Source organism: Pagrus pagrus (assembly GCF_965226575.1).
Source record: "Pagrus pagrus genome assembly, chromosome: 23".
Taxonomy (NCBI): Eukaryota; Metazoa; Chordata; class Actinopteri; order Spariformes; family Sparidae; genus Pagrus; species Pagrus pagrus.
The window spans coordinates 12,643,328-12,663,312 of NC_140205.1; the positions used below are offsets into that span (position 1 = coordinate 12,643,328).

The following is a 19,985-nucleotide window of genomic DNA, read 5'->3' on the forward strand; positions in this document are numbered from 1 at the left end:
GGACAGTTCACCCCAAAATCAAAAATACATGTTTTTATTTCTCTTAACTTTAGTGCTATTTATCCATCTAGACTGTTTTTCGGTGTGAGTTGCTGACCAGTCTTAATTATTATGGAACCAGCCACAAGCCCATTGCCATCTAGTTTTATTATATTAAGAGAAGGCAGACATCTCTACAGCCAGTAACCTTGGCAACTCACACCAAAATAACCTGGATGGATAAATCGCAATACAGGTATGAGGAAAAATATGAATCTTTGATTTTAAGGTGAACTGTCCTTTAAATATAACATTTTGAAATACCAGCAGAGTAACATTTTAAAGAAATAAACATCACAGGATAAAGCTGGTGCTGATCTGCTATGTTCGGGTAATTCACTTTTGGTTTAACACACAAGAAGAAATAATTACTAATTAACTTATCAAGACAGAAAATACACCAAAGTCAAAAATGTCTGCTGTCTGTCCCAAATAGCAAAAATGTTTCGCAACACAGTTTTTTGTTATATGTCAGAAAACCCTCCAGAATAGTGTCAGATCCTGCCACAACATAGCAACAGGTTAATTAACATAGCTGCTAAAAATGGCCATCTCAGTGAGGACTCTTAAAATAAGATTGGATTAGAAGTTAGACTTTACTGAACTCGTGAAAATATAATGAAATACAAATTAAAGCCATTAACGTCACATATATTTTGAAGACTTTCTCTCGCTGAGATGGACCATTTTTGGCAGAGCAGAGAATAAGTGCAGATATTTGGGCGAGGTAGAAGGTGACACAGGGAGTGCGCTTGTACCCTTGTGAAACGGGGAAGGCGGAGACTGAGTGATGGGGGAGGTTGGGTGAGGGGGCTCTGTGGGGCCTGAAAGGACACGGAAAAGAGTGAGACAACACACATACACACCACCAATAGACAGCGTACAGCAAAAAACTGCAGAGCCTCTGTTCTACGGAGAAGAGTTGCTACTGTCATGCTGAGTGAGGACATGCTGCAACCCCTCAATCCTGAGATTCAGACTGAAGTTCAGCATTCAAATACAAAAATCCTCCAACTCTGAATCACAGCACTGCAGCATGCGTATCATTTAAATCAAACTCAAGTTACTTATATATGCAATCCATCGGGTTTCGGGCATCATCAGGTGTTTGAACGTGTTAGTGCTGGACTGAAATATTCACAAGCGTCATGCGCGAGCTGTCAAATGAAAACGTGTTCATTTGACAAAAGCAAACACAGGAAGTAAAGACTGCAGGCACGTCTATATTTAAACTACGTTGCATTGAGTGCAACCTACTCTCTCAGAAGAGGACACAAGCGCGGTTGCTTGCGGATGCCATGGAAGTCTTGTCACTATTAGACCCTATTTATTCAGACATGCTGACCTGCAGACATGCAGCGATATACAGTTAAACTAAAGAGAGCATCTATGCTAAACTCTTTCTAATATCTGATCATAGGAATAACATGCAGGTGCTTCCAGTGGCAAACTTGGGTTACCTTTGCCCGTCTCTACAGTGGGCTGAGAGCGAACTTCAGAGAGAAGAAAAGAGAAAGAGACAGAGGGAGTATAAGATGTGGTGTACATGCCTGTGATTCTGACCCTTACGCTCCTTATTTTGGTCGCTTAAATGATAAAAGACTTTGACCTTTTCCTCCTGTTGTGCATGTAATTTGTTATTCGTGAAGCCAAACGGCTAAATAACTCACTTGTGTCCATGACTGTGAAGGCCTCCTTTGTGATGGTGGGGCCTGGGCCCTTGATTGTCTTTGCGCTTAAGTAAAACTTGTAGAGCATGCTGGAGTTCAGGCTGTCCAAGGTAAATGTGGTCTCGTTGGCTGGGAAGTTCATGACCTTAACTGGTCCCAGTTCATTGGTTTTGTTGACTGCAGAGATGCAGAGAAGAGGGGGGAGAAGAGGAGAATAGAGTTAAAGCTGAAGTTTTGAATGAACAACAGTCCTTCGTAGAAACACAGCATGATACTGTGTCGAACGGTACCAGTGTTGGGAAAGCTGGTAGGCCTTACGTGGTTGATATTTCAATATGTATCCAGCGAGGCGTCCATTGTTTCTCGTTGGTGGGCCCCATTCCAGAGTGAGCGAGTCCAAACCATGGTTTGCGACAGTCAGAAAAGCAGGAGGCCCCGGGACTAAAAAACAAAAGCACAACCACAGTCATAGAGGTTCAAAAGAACTAAAAGGCTGATTTAGTGCAATCAAATTCAAAGTCTGGTGACCCAATTAATATTTGGAGGTAGATCCCAACATTAAATATGACAAAGTTGTATGAACTTGAACTTGAAATTGAAAATCTCAAAATGTCTTTATGCATGAGACTCTAGGCGATACACACCTCCCTCAGGTGTCTCAAATCTCTTGCTGGGGCTAGGAGGCCCTTCTCCTTTGTTATTCAGGACCCTAATGGAGATGTTGTAGATGCTGTAAGGCTCGAGGCCCGGCAGACGTCCCTCGCTACGATTCCCGCTGAACGTCAAAACCTGCTCCTGCCGCTCCGCTCCCCCTTCTGTCTCGTGCAGGCCGCGCTCACGACGGTAGTATACCTAGAGGAAAGACACGAGGGGTTCACTCTTATGTTGGCGCACTGCACTCCTGTTTGTCCTCATAGTTTTATGTTCCCAGTTCAGTGGAATTAATTCATTATTACTCAAATAGAGGTTTATCTTTATTTTCCTGTTGCTCAACTGTGTGTTGTTTTAGGCGTGCTAAAGAAATGGCCGTACCTTGTATCCCTGTAGTTTTCCTCTGACTGAAGGGAAAGTCACAGGCTCCCAGTGTACTTCTGCAAGAGTGCTGTTGTGAACCATGATCTGCACACTATCAGGGGCAGACAGAGGCACTGCAGAGCAACGAGAGAGGAGTTATTTAAGTTTCAGGCCACTAAAAATCATTAACAAAGGCTACTAAAGTAAAACAATGTAAATTCACCTCTGCCTAACACTTGTATCTCTTTGTTTTGGCAGTTTATTTGAACACTGACACAGTTTTAAAGATTTTTTAACTCTAATAAGTACATAACATTTCATCCACTCACAGTCTTCTCCAGAGTATCCAGTCACTGCTTCAGGATCTGGGGCGTTGCCATAATCGTTCAAAGCTTGAACCTTGATCTCGTACGGCACGTAGGTCGGCGTTCCAGACACGACAAACTGGGAAGCGTTGGCCACGGTCTTTGAGGACCAATCCTCATCCACGTCCTTCTGTCTCCACTGTACTTTGTACTCCAGACCGGGCCCATTGGACTGAAATCCTGTCAGCGGCTATACAGAGAATATGTTGTTGTTAGTTGCTGAAAAATGACACCTTTTAAATACTTTAACTTGGCTGCTGTGAAATGTTTTCCAATCCCACAAAAAATATAGCTTACTCTCCAGGAGATGACTAAGTTTCCCGGCTCTGTTCCTTCTCCCTGCACATCTGATGGATTGTCATCGGGAGCTACAAAGACCAAAAAGTGATGGTTCAATCAGTGAAAACTTTATATTTTACACACGTTTTTTTTCTTCTCAAGAGTGACCATGTTCATCACCTGCAGGGTTTGTCCTGTATTGGCTTGAGGACTGGCTAGGGTCGCTGAGGCCAACGCGATTCAGAGCCATGACTCTGAAGGAGTAGTAGACGTACGGGGACAGGTTTAACTGTGCTGTGGTGTCAGTGCCAGCAACCTCCGTCAGGTTGATCCAAACTCCTGGCTCGTGGAGCAGATCCTCGTATTGGATCAGAAACGCTGTGGAAGAGGAAAAAGATTCAGGACAGAGAAGTCAAACATTTGTTGCTGATGAGGACGTGTAATGTGTGGCTCTTTTGTCATCATGGCGACTATCAAGTTGCCGTCTTGTTTATTCCTACAAAGTTCCCAGAAACTTAAACTGTGTCAGAACTTCCTGCACAACAGATGATGCTGACTTGGTAAATCTGTTTGTGTTGCCAGTGACTGTGGTGTTTAATTTCACATTTGGCAGTGGGAAAGTGTGGTGTAGTTCGATATACAACAACTGAGCGGCGACATTGTGACATTTCATACTCTGTGTGGGACTGTTGTGCTCGTCTCCGGGGATCCAGGTGAGCCGAACGCTCCTCTCTGTCTGGTCAGTCAGTTCCAGGTCAGTTGGTGGGTCCGGTTTCTCTGCAAACACAATGAGGAGCCCAGAACGACAGGAGTGAAAACTCACTCTCTGCTATTGATTACAGCGAGCCCTCGCTACTGTTTCAACTGAAACTTTTCTTTCTGATGGAAATGCTTAATGAAGACATGTAAACTAACAGAGAGTTGAAGGTGTTATGTTATTAAAGTGAACAATATCATATCACTGCTTAAAGGTGCAATATGTAAGAATTTTAGTCTAAAACATAAAAAAAGTTCCTAAAAGAATCGATAGAATGTGAAGAAACAACCATGTTGACGTTATTTGGTGCAATGAAACATTTTACAACAAGGCATTGTGGGTAAAACACAGGCGTGGGGATTTCACAATGAAACAAAACATCAACATCAAACTAAATGAATATCAAATGGTACAATATGAGATAAAGAAAGCAACGAGGACAATCAACATAAAATAATCGTTGTGGTAAATGGGTGCTGTAGTTTTTAAAAAATAGAACTGATGACAACTACAAAAAATCCTCATCTAGGGACATTGTTTACCGTAGACAATAGCTGGAGTAGGAGTAGCCTCTGAGACAGCGAGAAGCAAGAGTAAAGTACAAGAAGAAATTAGATGTTAGTGACAGTAGAAATGTCGGAAAAGCAGGAAAAACACTGAAGATGTTAACCTGATTTAGATTAAAACAAATACCCACTATTGCTAATATTTGAATCAATGCAAAGACCCTCGACACGTACCTACTACAGTCAGCATGGCGCTGGCTGAGTCCTGGTCCAGCGTGGTGTTCGTGACGCAGGTGTAGGTGCCCTCATCTCCATCCGTCACGTCTTTGATGGTCAGACTGTCCGTGTCCACCAGGAACCTGATGACAGAGAATCACACATCGATGATGCATTTCTCTTTTCTCCGAGCGACACCGCAGTTTTTACACGTCGTGCTGAACAAGCCGTTTGCACCTCTCATCGTCAGGTAACTCTCCGTTGTCTTTGAGCCAGGTCATGGTGGGGATGAGGGACGGGTCGTGTTTGACTTTACACTCGAACGCGGCGCTCATTCCTCTCTGGACCACCTTGTACTCTGGCTGCTTTAGGATGCGGGTGGGCTCTGGAAGATGGGAAAATAAAGAGAGTCCATATTAACAAATAAAACTTCTTGAAGGCCACATGACCTAATGGCTGAAGAGGCCATATTATAGTCTTTAAACAGGTGAAGAGTTGAACCCCCAGTCTCATTCTCTGACCTTTAACCTCCAGGTAAACATGGTTCTCCTTGATCCCCAAGTTGTTGGTGGCAATGCAGGTGTACTTTCCACTGTTCAGCGGCTGGGCTACATGGATCTCCAATGTACCGTTCTCATGGATCACATAAGGGTCACCATTCTTAACGCTGGTCTGACTGTCTTTGAACCTGCACGGGAACAGCAAACGACATGTTTTTTAGTCTTTAATGGTGGCGTGCATGAATACCGGTGGGGAAGTAGCAAGACAAAAACGTCACACTCTTACCATGTGATGATTGGTATTGGCGAGCCAAAGGAGGCACAATGAAGCAACGCAAGGTTGTTGGCGATGACCTGGTACACTCTGTTGGGTGGAGTGAGCACTCTTGGTGCCTCAGCTATGGATAGAAGCACAATCTAAATCAGCACTCGCTGCATCTTCCCTCTCTCGCATACTGGCCTGAATATCCAAAATCCTAACTCACCAAGAACGTTGACAAAGGCGTTGGCCATCAGGTAACCAAATTCATTGGATGCGTTACACTGGTAGACGGCGCTGGACCCCGACTGCACGCTGCTAAGAATCACAGTGTCGTCATCCACCTTCCGAGTGTGGTCCTCTGGTGCATCTATCACAAGACGAGAGACAGGAAGTTCTTCACCGCACTGCTTGGATCGGGAGTTGAATTCCCACTACAACTCTGCATATTGATTCATACTCTCTGTTGCCGTCAGTTGCCTTGGATTGTTTGTGTAGATGTAGTATGTTCTGTTTTGGACTCGTGGTTTCACTTTACTCACTCTCTATGGGGACTCCATTGACAAACCAGGTGATCTTCGGTTTGGGCTCTCCGCTGACTCGACAAGTCAGGATGCCGGTCTCATTGGGGGCGAGGATCAGGTTCCTGGGAGCGCTGACCCAGAAAGGAGCCGCTGTGGATGGAAAAAAAGAAAGAAACAAAGAAGACACATGACATTTATCTTACATTAATCTTTGTCTGCATACTTTAGCGACATGATACAGTGACACAGAAACATTTGCATCTATGTAAATGTCAGATTTAAAATGTGTCAATTAAAGCTGACTCAAACTTAAATTAATTTACTTTCCAATTCCCACACTGCAGAAGAACGTTAACATCGCTCCGCATCGCACTACAAAAAGTGAAACAAGAATATAACTGGGTTAATCTGCATACCTTTGACATTGACCTTGATGATGTGGTCTGCAGTGCCCAGCTTGTTCGTGGCTGTGCAGCGGTAGTCCCCAGCATCGGCTTCATTCACATCAGAAATCTTGAGCGTTTTCTGGAAGTTCTGAAACGTCGTCCTGCCGCTCGGCAGCTCTCCTCCATCCTTCTGCCAGGAGATATCTGGAGTGGGCCTGTCACAGACGCAACATGTTTTTTGTTATTTTTGGATTTTATTATTATTTATTAATTAATTTATTATTATGTTTTTTTGGCCTTTTTGTGGCTTTATAGGACAGGTTAGTTGAGATAAACTGGATGAGAGAGGAGAATGACATGCAGCTAAAAGCCACAGGCTGGATTTTTTTGTTTAACCCTGAGTCACTGCAGCAAGGACACATGCCTCCGGTACATGAGGCACATGCTCTACCAACTGAGCAACTGGTTCCCAAATACTTACTCTGACAGTCTCTTTCAAAGAACATTGCTGTATAATACAAAAAAAAGCCTATTTCTGCCATGTCCACGTTGCATCAAGATGTCTACTTACAAGCCCTCAGCGATGCATTCCAGCTCCAGAGTCTCCCCTCTCAGAACCATCTTGGTGCTGGTGTTGCCCAAAGGCGTCATGAAGCCGGGGCGATGCTCCCCCTCTGGACTGTCTGAACACATGAGAACACACGACCAAATCAGAGCCAGACAGTTAGATTTGAAGGCTCCTCTTGCCACCAGTGACCACCAGAGGGGTTGGGTGAAACCATGAGCTCAGACGGCCGTTTATATTCTCTTGAAGGAAATTAATGGTGGAAACCTCAACAATCAAATGAAGAGTCATGAAGTGATTCATCACAGTGGATAGAAGGGATAGTAAATGAGTGAGTGATGACCCAACACAGTGTAGTAGACGATTTTTCTCGTATTTCAGATTCAGAGAGCACGAGGAAGCTCCCCGAGAGGAGTAGCCGTCAGTTTGTTGCTATGACAACACGGGGGTTCTTGGTCGACAGCAACCCCCAATCTCACAAACATCCCTCTGAAGTTCCTAATGGAAGGATCTACACATCTTTAATGTCGCTTTGCTAACGAGCGATCCTTCTGTACTTCTGAAGTTGGAAAAGGGGCAGTGCCACGTTAGAATAATGTGCTGTACGATGCTTCATACTGTGTGCGGCCATCTTGGATAATCATTGAGGGTGTGCTTGATCGAGCAGATCATGAGATCAGTCGGAGTGTGTGTGTTTATGATTCCAGGGGAGATGCAGTTAGCTGACATTTATTGTGACGCATGCTCTGAAGGTCGCTCAAACCATCTTAGGCTTTGATGTTATCTGCACACAGAGGCGATCGTGGACTTTTCTGCCATGTATTACGCATTGCATCCTGCATTAAAGGCCAAAATTACAGGTTTGTCCGACTCTAACCTTAACGCTTTAACTTGCATAAGAAAATGCTTCACAAAATCGGATAAAAATGGGAGAAACCTGAGGACGAGTTTGTTAATATAGTCACAAAGGAGGGGACTGAGGTTGAGTTAAAGGTGTATGTTGGGTACGGTTAGGCCAGGGCTGGGTTTACACTGAGTGGGGTTGAATGGGAATAAACCAGCAGCACTCACCACTATAGAAATCAGTGATATTGTATAAAGCAGCCACAGTCTCATTCATTGTTTCCACTGAAATACAACAGAAAGTGATAAGCATGCAAAACTAGGACAGAAAACAGGAAATGCTTTACTTCACAATGCATTTGCTTGCGAAAATGCATCACAAAACATGGGTATAACACCACAGTTAAGTCATTGCCATTGCTATTTGCACATAAATTACTGCTAGAAGCCTTCCAAAAAGCGAGGAGGAGATAGGAAACAGGAAGAACAGCACAAAATCCATCCAAGGCTAACAATTTGAATTTAAAACATTAAAAATTAGCTAAAAATAGCAACAGAATGTGAAGAAATAACAGTTTTGAGGTTATGTCAAAGACTGCCATAGAAATATCTATTGAAGTTAGCATGCTAACCAGCTAGCCTTGGGCCTGAAAACCTTTCTCCCATTGGTCCAAAGGTGTAAACATCAACATTACCTGAATAGCCCAACTAGCTGCATGGCTAACAAAGCTAAGAAGATAACAATAGCTACAACTATGATGTATAAACAGAATACAGTTAGCAGCAGTTAGCGGTTACACTGGTGATATTTCCTCTCCCCTTTTTGTTGGGAGTATGAATTTAACAGGTGTCCAATTCTTACACACTGTACCTTTAAATGTTTTACTTAAAATGAAAGCAATTGTTTTTCTCCCATTAGTATTGACTATTTATCATTTATAGTCCAAATTTGTGGTAAAGTGTCAGTGTCTCGACTTACTGTCCAGCACGGTGACTGAGATAGGCTGCTTCTGCTGGATGGTTTGTGTGTGAGGGAAGCGAGCGTAGCAGATGTAGTCGGGCCTGCTGTCTTCTGGGAGAACATTCGAAAAGTACAAGTCTCCGTTCAGAGCCTGGGACACACGTTTATCCAGCGGCAGCTTCTGGAAATCTGAAGAGGAGGAGAAGAGAGAGTCAGACGTGATGACAAAGCTTGTTTGATTTGGGATCAGTCAGCGCTGTCTTGGGGCCTATTTTCCATCAGTTCTCTTCTTCTTTGTTTGTCTGCCATTGTTGTATTGGTTGTGAAATTCTTATGTCCTTGAACCACGTGTGCAGATATGTGTGCATGCAAACGACTCACTGTTATCCATCCAGAAGATGACAGGAGGGGGCAGCCCTGCAGGGGGCCGGCACTGCAGCACGAGGGAGACCCCCATCTGCACCACGATGGCCTCATTTCTCTCCTTCGACCACAAGGGGGACCCTGCGAGTCACACAACATCAAACAAAGGCACTGCAGGCTTCCCATGGCTTCATGATGGTATTGATCACATTCATTTATATCAGTAAAAGTGATGAGATTGAGCATTTTGTGGAAGCTGGAACTTGGAGAATCTGTTAAATCACAAAAACCAATAGAAATGATGTCATTGACTATAGTCACTGGTCTTACTTGACTGTCTGATGACAATCCTGTTGGATACAGCCGTGCCGTGCTCGTTGTGAGCCGTGCACTGGTACGTTCCCTCATAAGCCTCCGCCTTTTCCCCGCTGATGTCAATGACCAGAGTCCCTGAACCGGGCTTCATCAGGACTTTGGAGTCTTTCTCTACATCGAAGTGGGACCCATTTCTTGTCCAGGAAAAACTAGGATCGACAAGAAATACAATCGTCACTGTGATTTTCTAGTGTTTGTTCAAACCATCGAGATGCATTGTGGTCCGTTCATGCAGACTGACTCTAATCATTGATTTCATGGCCGGAAGTTTGATCCAGCGGCTGCTGGCAACAACAACTGTGTCTAATTCACTCTGCCAGGTGTGTTTCACAAGTGGTCTCCATGACAACGGTTGCTACGGCGATTCATATTTCCGCACGGCTCCGGGTTAAGTTGCCCCCAGAAACCAGGAAAAGCATAAAAATGAACGGAAATCAGTGTGCTTCATCGTGAGAGCATCAGGTAACGGTAACCTGCACACTTCCTATCTGTTGCACATGCTCTGATAAACAAGCATCAGTGCGATGGGAGGAGCGACCGTCTCACCTGGGATGAGGCTTCCCCTTGGCCTCACAGTGGATGACGATGTTCTCCCGCGGATCAAAGATGTAATCCTTCGGGGACTGTAGCGTTATAGTGGGGGGTTGGGGCACTGGAGACACATGAACAGAAGCATAGTTCAGACACGTACAATAACATGTACACATGTGAGCACGTGGAGGGGTTATAGGATCGAGGATGTGCAAGCAACATGCAGGAAGCAGTCAGTCAGACTCGACGATCAAGTGTAACACCATCTGGAGCTGCAAACAAAAGCCACGACAAGCCATCTGATCCAATAACAACTTACCGGTATGTGAACTAACACTCAACCACTCCAAAACAAGCAAGTCACTTCACACAGTCAATGCAGTGTTGACATAACCGCATGCACGTCTAACATTTGCTAGAATCCACACAAAATCATATTAGAAAATAGGTTTTTAAAAGCAAAAACTCTAGAAGTCACAGCAGTGTTCGTGGCAACTTACATCCTTCCAGTACTTTAGCTTTTTGTCCAGCGCGACACGCCGTACCACAGTGATAGAATATTGAGGAAAGGTGTTAGTTTTTGCAAGGAGTAAAAGCACAGGTTCAGGTGAAACAGCTGCAAGTACTTTTTAAGCATCTTATGAGCCTGCCGAGGATTCCCGCCTTCTTTGTGAATACTTCTTTAGCTTCAGTTTAATCAGGCAGGTGCAAAAGATGCAAGAAAAGTAGTTGAAGACATTGAAATTTCACACAGGATGTGTGATAAAAAGAGTTTTTCAGAGATTGTATTGCATTTCCTGACTGAAAACTTGATTCCATGCTGAAACATGCAAAGCTGAAACACAAGAGAACCAGTAAACTGCTTCTTCATTATTCCCCACAATATAAAAGAATTTAGGACAGAATTATTATTCTTTTTTTATTTGGTAATAAAATGTGATATTGATTAGGACAGCACTTACGATCAAGAGGCACTTCCAGCGCTGAGGTCACGTGACTCAATAGTATCAATAGCACAGCCCCGAGGCCCGGCACCCACTTCCTGTTCCTGTCCATGGTTGGGTGCGTCACGATGACAACCTCTTGTCCAAGTTCAGCGACACAATCAGGGTGGTGACAAAGACTGGATCCACTCTACAGAGAGGTACAAAAAAAGAAAGAAGAAGAAAGGATGACGACACGGTCACTGAAATGTTATGTTTCGTGGGTTTATTTAGACTACGTGATGATCAAAATGGGTCTCAACACGTTTCATAAAATCAAAATGAGAAATGTGCTCGGACATACGTACGCAGAGACGTCTCAGAATGTGAAATGTATATAAGATTACTCCATTAAAATGAGATATGCATGTACACAATGGAAACTTTCTCGCAGCTCAACGTCCAAACAAGGGCGTGCACGTCGCCGATGACAAGTGGCCCGCCCGTTGCATCGCCATCATCCTGCCGACTTTATCAGGAGGAAAAGTCAAAACAAACTTGATTTCAGTCCCTTGTAACTTAAACACTGTAAGTATCAATCCTGCTCTTGTCAGTCGTACGCGCTGTTATTTACCTTCTCTGGCAATTCAAGATAGCACTTGGAGCTTACTGCGCTCTCAAGACAAGATAACCACGGATTACGACGACATCCAACGTGCTCCGCTGAGATGCCCCCGCCGACCACGTGTTTGCCTGTAAACATATGGCATGTGAGTGCGCTCGGCCGGAACAATCAGATATAGCCGCGCACTAGACTGGCACATGCATGCACAAACGCGCCACATCGGTGAATGCACCCTTCCCTGTCAGTGTGTCATACGGATCAAGTTGCACATGAGTGCAGACCCACAAGCGCTAACTAGCTGCTGTTGCGTCGTCCATGATAACACAGATTGGTACGCGGAGCCGTCACAGAAGCATGTTGGCATTAATGGGCTCTCGTAAAGCTGCACCACCGGGAGCAGGGAATTATGTGTGTGTGTTTTCTCTCTCACGTCCTTTGTCTTGCAGTTTGTTTGCCTCTGTCCCATGTGCATTAGCCGATATTAATTTATTAGCAAATTGGCGTTATATCACTGCGGCAGCGGCATCAAGATACCCATCCTCATATACTGTGTTTGATGAATGAACAATAAATGTCCGCAACATTCCAGCGCCACTATTATTAACGTTTATTTTATTCAAAATTCTTCGATCAACCAGCGCATTATTCAAACTGGAGTCATTCTCTGCGCTTTGCCGAATGATTTGTTGAAACTGGCATTTTTTCACATTTGCATGAGTTGGTTGGATCAAAGTCGCCAAAGGGTGACAGTGACTCCTGTCAGGAGGCCGGGATGGAGCAGCTGCTGTCAGGTAATGGCTCCTTCCATCCTGTCATCTTTATTATTCATGACTATTTATGCACATATATCGACGCACAACACATGTGGATACACAGGCACAGCACACACACGTGCACAAAAACGCAGACGAGGCATCCGAAGGTGGATGGAGAGGAAGCATGTCCGATGACATATAGGGGAGAGTACGGTAATGAACACACACACACAGAAAGGAGTTTGTCACATTTTATCCAGCTGAGCTAGGCAGAGTGTGTGAGCTAATACAACCCCAGGACACAGCTAATTACGCCGACACGTCCTATTGGATATCGCTCTCGTGAGTTAATCGTAAGGGAACACAACAGAGAGCGGGAAAGGGAGGCCGCGCTCAGTGCATTAGATGCAGGCCACGCATGCTAAATCTTCTAATCTCGTTGCGAAAAAGCCGATGCCATATCATGCAAATGTAATGACCTATCTTCAGATTAATTACAATAATGCCCCATGCCGCTGCAGCAGAAATGGCCTCCCCCCCACCCACAGCGACAGTGGCCATATTAAGCCTCGATGGACCCCAGGCCATTTTCTCCCAGAGAGACAGAGGAGCCCATTCACCTGGCACGGCTGCTTATAAGTGGGACTTTTGTCTTAAAGGTAATGAGCGGCAAAGAGAAAAGGGGGATATGGATGACGGAAATTGCTGAATAGAATGTGCAAATGGGTCAAATCGAAGAAGACATTCAAGAAAGAACAGAGGAAGGGAAGAGAAACTCTGTGGCCTGAGGGAAGAGTGTGAACAATGAAACGTTGCATCAATTACATCTCTGCTGTTCTGCTATAGAATTGGGCCCAATCTGTAGTTTTGAGGAATACGATAGCATGAATATTTGAAAAAACAAAAAATCTGCTTCCATTTTTGGGATTGTGTCTTCAGTTTTTATCGTAATTAATATCATGAGCCACATAAAGTTACTGAGCAACCACCAGCTGCTGCTCAAGACCCCGAAGTGAAGTCAGAGTCGTTTCCTGTATAAAAGTAGTTCAATTTAGCAAAATATTGACACTGTATGACACATTTCTGTATACAAGTGCCACACATTATCAAAATTTAATAGAACACTGGTCTATTTTTATGCTTATAGAGCATAATCGTTCATACCCTTGTACGTATGCCTTATTGTGAGGAGGCTTTTGGGTTTAACGCCACGGATGAGTCCATTCTGTAAATTGTAGAAGTAGGGTTATTAGCTGACATTGTAAAATGCTTGCTAGCTTGTCACGTTAGCAAGTCAGCGGCAGATACGACAGTAGTATCAAATGTCAAAATACTCGACAACACAAATAAGCTGTTTATCTTATACATAAACCAATTAATTTTGTTAAAATAAAATCCCCTGACATGGAAATATAACTCTTCACGTTGTCAGCTGTTCTTTTCCTGTGCGTCCGTCTGTTTTTATGTCTGGCCTGGGTCACGTCTCCAGAGATTCAGATAGAGATTAACTGCCCGGGGGGTATGAATAAAAATATTACTAGACAACACAGATGACTCCCCGAGCACAAACACACAACTGACACACACATACATAAAATTGTCTGCCACGTGCAAATGTCAGCATCTCCATATTTCAGCAGCTGGAATGTCACCGAGTGTTAACTGCCATAAATTGCTTAGATGCTCACGTTGGAAATTCCTCGCAGCCTTTGATTTGCATGATCGGGCACCATTGAATTGAACTTTTGACCTTTGTAAGCGAAGAGAACAAGCGTGCTTTCATACCTGTTTGTTTGTTGCATGGTCAAATACGTGTTTTTGAAGCCTGTTGAGTGAATTTTGCATAGTTAAAGGTGATACCGCGAGGCTGTTCTGTGCTACGTGGTGGAAAACATTCCTCTAACGGCAATGCAGCCCTGACACAAGCGTAACTACACACGTATATGTCCTATTCTTAATTTTCTCACAGGCCACAGACAAAAATGATGACGACAAACAGAAAGGAGGATGAGTGTGATGACTCTGGCTGGTGGGCAGGTCATCTCTCATCCTCCTCTCTTCTCTCTGACTCAGGGGTCAAAGCCTAAGAGGTCAAAAAGTCCAGCTCTGCCTTTCCATCTTGATCACCCTATCTTGTGTCTTTCACTTCCTGTCTTCCTCCCTGTTTGTCACTGTCATCTTGTGTTTTGCTATCCCTCCACGAAAACAAGCCCATGAGCACAATATAGCCTGGTTGTCAAACCGAAATTACTGATTTTCATTTGTGTATTTTAGGTATTTAAAATAGCTGAAATTCATCCTCACCTGAACAGGAACGTGTTCAGTGGATGCTTAACTTGGATGGATACAATAATAAACAAGAAAATGCTAAAATATGTTGCTAAATATAATTTGGTGGCTGTTAAAAGGGCGGGAAAAGCTGTTTGGCTAAGCTTTCTCGATTTCTCGCAGAGAGTTTGGTAAGAAAAGCTTCCACTCTTATTTTGTTAGCCTTGGACGAAGACGGGCTAGCTTCTCCCCCCCGTTTCCAGTCTTTATGCTACGCTAAGCTAAGCTAAGCTAACCTGCTGCTGGCCTACCCTTATAAGAGCCGTACTGATCCTCTCGTGTTTTTCAACTGTTTTTGAAATGTTTTGGCACTTCGGTAACACCGACTTGTGGAGTTCATCTAATAACAGGTTACAACAGGCGTGTCCTGGCTATTCGTGTCGAGTTCTTACTTTACTGTAACTCTGGATAAAATCAGTCAGACATCTTCAGTATAGTCTGAAAGTCATTATAACAGACTTTATTGCACACTCGATACATAACCCGAGCAAACGGTTCTCAACAACAAAAGAGTGACGTGAAGCCTGCTGACACAAACCCAACAGCCTTCCTCCCTCTCAGTTTGCAAACCCCGGAGCAACGTGCTAAGTTGGTCACTCCACAGCCTTCAGTCACACTGAGAGACACTGAGGCATGACAGGCTGACTAGACAGATGAGCGAGGGAGGCGAAGGGATGGCAGGAAGAGAATTAGAAGGGGGGGATGAAAACACAGTCATCTGCAGTCACATCAGATCGCAGTGACGGAGATATTTCGGAGATGATAGACTGAGTCAGACCGCTTTCAGCCAGAACAGACTAGATGGGATGTTCTCTCATCTGTAGCTCAGTACATAGACACATCACTATTTGGACGTAAACACCACATCGCTGTGTAGTAGAACTGTGAAATTACATTTAACATTTATATTTTATTTGCAGGCTGGGACATCTTAGCACAGTAACCAGACTACGCTGAACTGCACAGTAACCAGGTCACTAGAATGGGGAGCTCTGAGCCATGAGACTTCCCACAAACTCAGTGAGGGGAAGTGCAGCCTAAATGTGAAGCCAGCGTAACCGCCACTTCACTGCTGACATTTGAGAGAGCAGCCTGAACTTAAAACACCCTTAAAACTGTGACTAAGCTCAACTGAAATAGAACCAGCAGTTGAAACAAAAGGCCAAACTCCTTGACCCCGAACAGATCGTGGAAGAGGAGAAAGATGGCGGCGACAGCCTCCTGTAAACAACAAACTTAGACTGTTTCTAATGACGCTGAATGGATGCCCCTTGAAGGTAGTCCGACAAAATCCAAGTCTCCAAGCCGAGACGGGTTCGGGTTGAGTAGTTAATGAGTAAATATATCATTTTGGGTGAACTTACCCTTTAACCCAAGAACCCTCAATAACATTTTTTTACAGAAACAAACGGTGAACGCAACATATGACGCATGATCTTAAGTATAATATGTTGCCTATAGCTGCTTTAAAGACACAGGCCCCACAAAAAGCCACTTCCAGTGTCCGTAGAGATGGTATACAAACTGTAAATCAAAGCCAGTGGATACCAGACAGAGATGTAATCGACACAAGAGACACAAAGACATGCTAACATACCAGTCTTCTGTGTAAACAAATTAAGGAAAGGGCTGACTCTAAGTAGAAAACTCCAACCTGCTCTCAGTCCCTGTTTCAGTATCCGTCAATCTGATAACTTTACTGGCCGACTGCTCTGTCTCTCCTTGATAAACCCCCATCAAGCGGCCGTTCTGCGGCGAACAAAGCCCATTGTAAGGTGAGAAAAAGGCCCTATTTCTTCGGGGCAAAGCCTTGACTCGACATTTTGATCAAAAAAGGGAAACAAGGGGAAGCACTGCCTCGCTAATCCCTTTTGATAGATGGGCCGCTATTCATGCACTTTTCATATCTTTTTACCGGGTTAAGTATTATTTACGAAAGCACATTTGTGCCGCAGACAATGGGCGGGTAGCGTTACACTTTCCTCACCTTGGGAGGTAAGGAGAGACATTATATGAGGGATGGGAATAAAGCATTCACTAAAGTGAAGCTATGCAGGGTGTTATTAGAGGTAAACACATACTTGACACCAGGAAATGCAGAGGTGAGGACAACAGACGAGACGATAACTTGTGGTGAGGATGAGGTAATGGCATATTTGTGTTACTGGCGGCTTGAATTCCTGGGAAATGTTTACACAGCATGATAAAAATGTCACCAGATCTGTTTGCACAGTTGATTTCTTTTTACCAAGGAAGGACGACACGTCATTTTAATAACACATCAACACGTGGCAATGATGAAATATGACCCTTTCTTGTACTTTACGGTAGTTAAGACCACTTCTGCCAGTTTCCTTTTCAAGATATCCCCCACCCTAACCCTGGGATCGGAACCAGCAGCTCTCCAATCACAAGTGACATCAGCTTAATTTTTAGAGAGCCTCGTGTTTTAACCGCTGACTTCATCGGAAGCTGTCCGCTACATTGGAAGTTGTTGTAAGAGGAGCTTAGACTACGCTAACGCCACTTCTTTGCAGTGAAAGGACAGAACTGGCAGCCTCTTTGTCTCCAATAGCCCCCGAACCGGATCACACGCAGCCACCTAATCAACACAAACTACCTCAGCCTCTTTTTGCATGTACACACACACGCGCTCACACACACACACACAGGGCCTTTCCTTTTTGGGGTCAGTTGTTCTAGCACCATCCGCAGAATCCCCCCAGCGCCCGCTTTTCTCTGAGGCTTTGTGAAGTGCTGATGGTCAGCATGCGCCAGGCCGTGCCTCCCCCGCGCGCCATCCCATCCGCACCTCGACAACCACCCCACGGGGGCTTTTGTCCTTCATGTTGTTTACCGCTGGGATAACGCTGAAATGGCAGGGGGCTGTTCGAGGGCACAAGGTGACACCAACGGCAGTAAAAGACGCGGCCACAGTTCAGCCGGGCACAGTTCTTATATAGTAGTGCAGTAATGATAGAAAAGCTGTTTTAAAACTCAGGATGTCATATGTGTATGGTGCTGGAAGTACGGTCTGAAAACTAGGGCTGGTACCATTTTCTGGAGGGGGGATGAGGGTTGGGCGCACACAAGCTATCAACCTAGTCATTATTTACCTAAATGCTCTCTATTATTGTGAGTTTAATTGGGGACAAGGACAGCAGGGAAGCCCTGAGCCGATATCTCCGCCCCACAGAGATGCTTCTTGGCTGGATTTCACAGGCTCAGGTTTTTTGACTACTGACAACGCCAAAGAGGAGCTCCGTTTCCCACTTTTTTGCCTCCTTTTTCAACGTCTCCTTCCTTCGGATACTGATTTGGACGCCAATTACCATGGCAACGGCAGAAGCTTAAAAGCTTTGGTTCAGCCCTACTTAAAACATAAATTTCACTGGAGTGGCTTTCTCTTATACCGTTATATTTGACCACTTTGGCTCCAGGATTATGTACAGTAAATGAGAAGATGGTGGCTTTGGCTGAAGGACACTAATAACAGGATGCATGCCTGCTGCAGAAACACACGTGTATCTTGTGTCTCTTTTTTACGTTTTTTGCGTGTAATTGTTTTTTTCATCTGTGCAGCAGAGCATCCATTAGATGAGAATGGCACTTTGCTGAGACAAACAACAGTTGGTCTCAGAGCCTTTAGTTCAGCGTAAAGTGACTCAACTTCTCCACTAAAGTGTGATTTATGTGATATTTGGCAGGAGCCAGCTGCCAGCGATCACTTCTGATTGTTACTTCCCATGAATAACAGACATTTCATGCATACTTTTACAACAGAAGTAGTAAAAGTGAAGAGAAGTGGAAAAGTTAAAGCGGAGACCTGCTGACCCCTCCCCCCAGAACCAGCTTACAACTTCACCCTGCTGCAGCAAAGTCCAATCCATCTCCAAGCACTCTTAAAAGCCTGATACGAACAGCCTTTAAGAACAAGAAAGGAGTATCTTTTTGTCGTTTCCTTTTTTCTTTTTCCTATTCAGGGACTGTGAGCAGCGTTTCCTTTCCATGAACTGAATCTTAATAGCGTTGCTTCAGGCACATTCAGGCAACAGAGTGATCTCTTGTCAAGAGGTGAAGAAAAGGGAACACCTCAGAAGGTGTCACACCCGCTGCCAGGACTGTTAACACATGTGCTGTGTTCATCTTCTGAAAAAAAAACGCCTTGAAGAAAAGATTAAAAAAGAAAAGATTACAACAATTGTGTTTACTTATTTTTACAGATGGAATTCGACACAAAGAAAGGATCATTTAGTCGATATAAATGTTGGTTTTGTGAACTGGAACCGCTTTGAAAAATGATAATTGCTCATAAACAACCGGAGTCATCCATGTGTAACTCATCAAAAGTCATTACTGATAGCAGCCATTAAAATTTGCTTCATCTGACATCCAATTATAGCGCTGTGATATTTGGACAATTGCACACATTTTGCCAGGCGTATGGACCGGTTTGCCGGCTGCCGGGGGGGCTTGCTTGGATGTTGGGTGTGTGCCCATGTGCACAGGAGTGTGTATGCATGCTCTGTGTGTGTGCTCTGTGTGTGTGTGTGTGTGTGTGTGTGTGTGTTTGTGAGTGCATGTCTCGCCTGTCTAAGGTCATCTCATCAAAAGCCCTGGGCTCAGCCGGAGCAGAGGGTCATGCTGGCAATACCACATGTGTGTGTGTGTGTGTGTGGGGATCTACTGAAATCAAACTGACAAACAATGAAGGGAAATAGGGACTGGAAGCCAAACAATATTCTGAAAAACATACATCTTGATATCTAACAAGAGAATCTGGGATATTGTGTATGGTACATTCTCTCTAGTGGAAACTGATGTATGGGTGTGACAGCTGGTTGCATCGATGCATTTTTTATAAATCATGTCAATTCAACTTTATCAACCGGCCACAGAAAACAGAGTGAATCACTTCAGCAATAATCGGCTTTATATCCAACATACTTTATAAAATGCAGATACTTAAACACTATTATTCCTCCGCAGTAGCTAAGGAGTGAGACGTCGCACGTTTTTTTTTCATCTCAGTACCGCGAGGGGAGCCGACATGGGTCGGGGACCGACATTAAGGCCGGTGACAATGTTACGTTGATTAGTTTTACTTCAGTCTCTCTTTCAAAATCAATGCCAACTGAACATTAGAGCACTGCTTGAATGAAAAGGGATGGAAACCTATTAACAGTACGTGCTACCGTCCG

General features: G+C 44.2%; 1 protein-coding gene across 4 annotated transcripts in view; it reads right to left on the reverse strand.

Annotated features, from left to right (window-relative positions):
* nrcama (neuronal cell adhesion molecule a) overlaps positions 1 to 19,985 on the reverse strand; it is a 56,729-nt gene that overhangs the window by 7,089 nt on the left and 29,655 nt on the right. The window contains exons 3-27 of one of the 4 annotated variants that reach the window (XM_084345392.1): positions 11,116 to 11,287; positions 10,654 to 10,671; positions 10,169 to 10,274; positions 9,578 to 9,771; positions 9,266 to 9,388; positions 8,903 to 9,073; positions 7,087 to 7,198; positions 6,546 to 6,730; positions 6,148 to 6,279; positions 5,832 to 5,975; positions 5,633 to 5,744; positions 5,368 to 5,534; positions 5,084 to 5,231; positions 4,865 to 4,989; positions 4,667 to 4,696; positions 4,043 to 4,144; positions 3,548 to 3,745; positions 3,386 to 3,456; positions 3,053 to 3,278; positions 2,742 to 2,857; positions 2,354 to 2,561; positions 2,028 to 2,150; positions 1,710 to 1,886; positions 1,500 to 1,532; positions 798 to 863 (exon numbers count right to left, since the gene is read on the reverse strand). In XM_084345392.1, the coding sequence (XP_084201518.1) occupies positions 798 to 863; positions 1,500 to 1,532; positions 1,710 to 1,886; positions 2,028 to 2,150; positions 2,354 to 2,561; positions 2,742 to 2,857; positions 3,053 to 3,278; positions 3,386 to 3,456; positions 3,548 to 3,745; positions 4,043 to 4,144; positions 4,667 to 4,696; positions 4,865 to 4,989; positions 5,084 to 5,231; positions 5,368 to 5,534; positions 5,633 to 5,744; positions 5,832 to 5,975; positions 6,148 to 6,279; positions 6,546 to 6,730; positions 7,087 to 7,198; positions 8,903 to 9,073; positions 9,266 to 9,388; positions 9,578 to 9,771; positions 10,169 to 10,274; positions 10,654 to 10,671; positions 11,116 to 11,209 (3,181 nt within the window). In that variant the 5' untranslated portion in view covers positions 11,210 to 11,287. Of the gene's footprint in view, positions 1 to 797; positions 864 to 1,499; positions 1,533 to 1,709; positions 1,887 to 2,027; positions 2,151 to 2,353; positions 2,562 to 2,741; positions 2,858 to 3,052; positions 3,279 to 3,385; positions 3,457 to 3,547; positions 3,746 to 4,042; positions 4,145 to 4,666; positions 4,697 to 4,864; positions 4,990 to 5,083; positions 5,232 to 5,367; positions 5,535 to 5,632; positions 5,745 to 5,831; positions 5,976 to 6,147; positions 6,280 to 6,545; positions 6,731 to 7,086; positions 7,199 to 8,902; positions 9,074 to 9,265; positions 9,389 to 9,577; positions 9,772 to 10,168; positions 10,275 to 10,653; positions 10,672 to 11,115; positions 11,288 to 19,985 lie in introns of those variants that run through there. The other 3 variants (XM_084345395.1, XM_084345393.1, XM_084345394.1) reach the window with 3 other exon arrangements.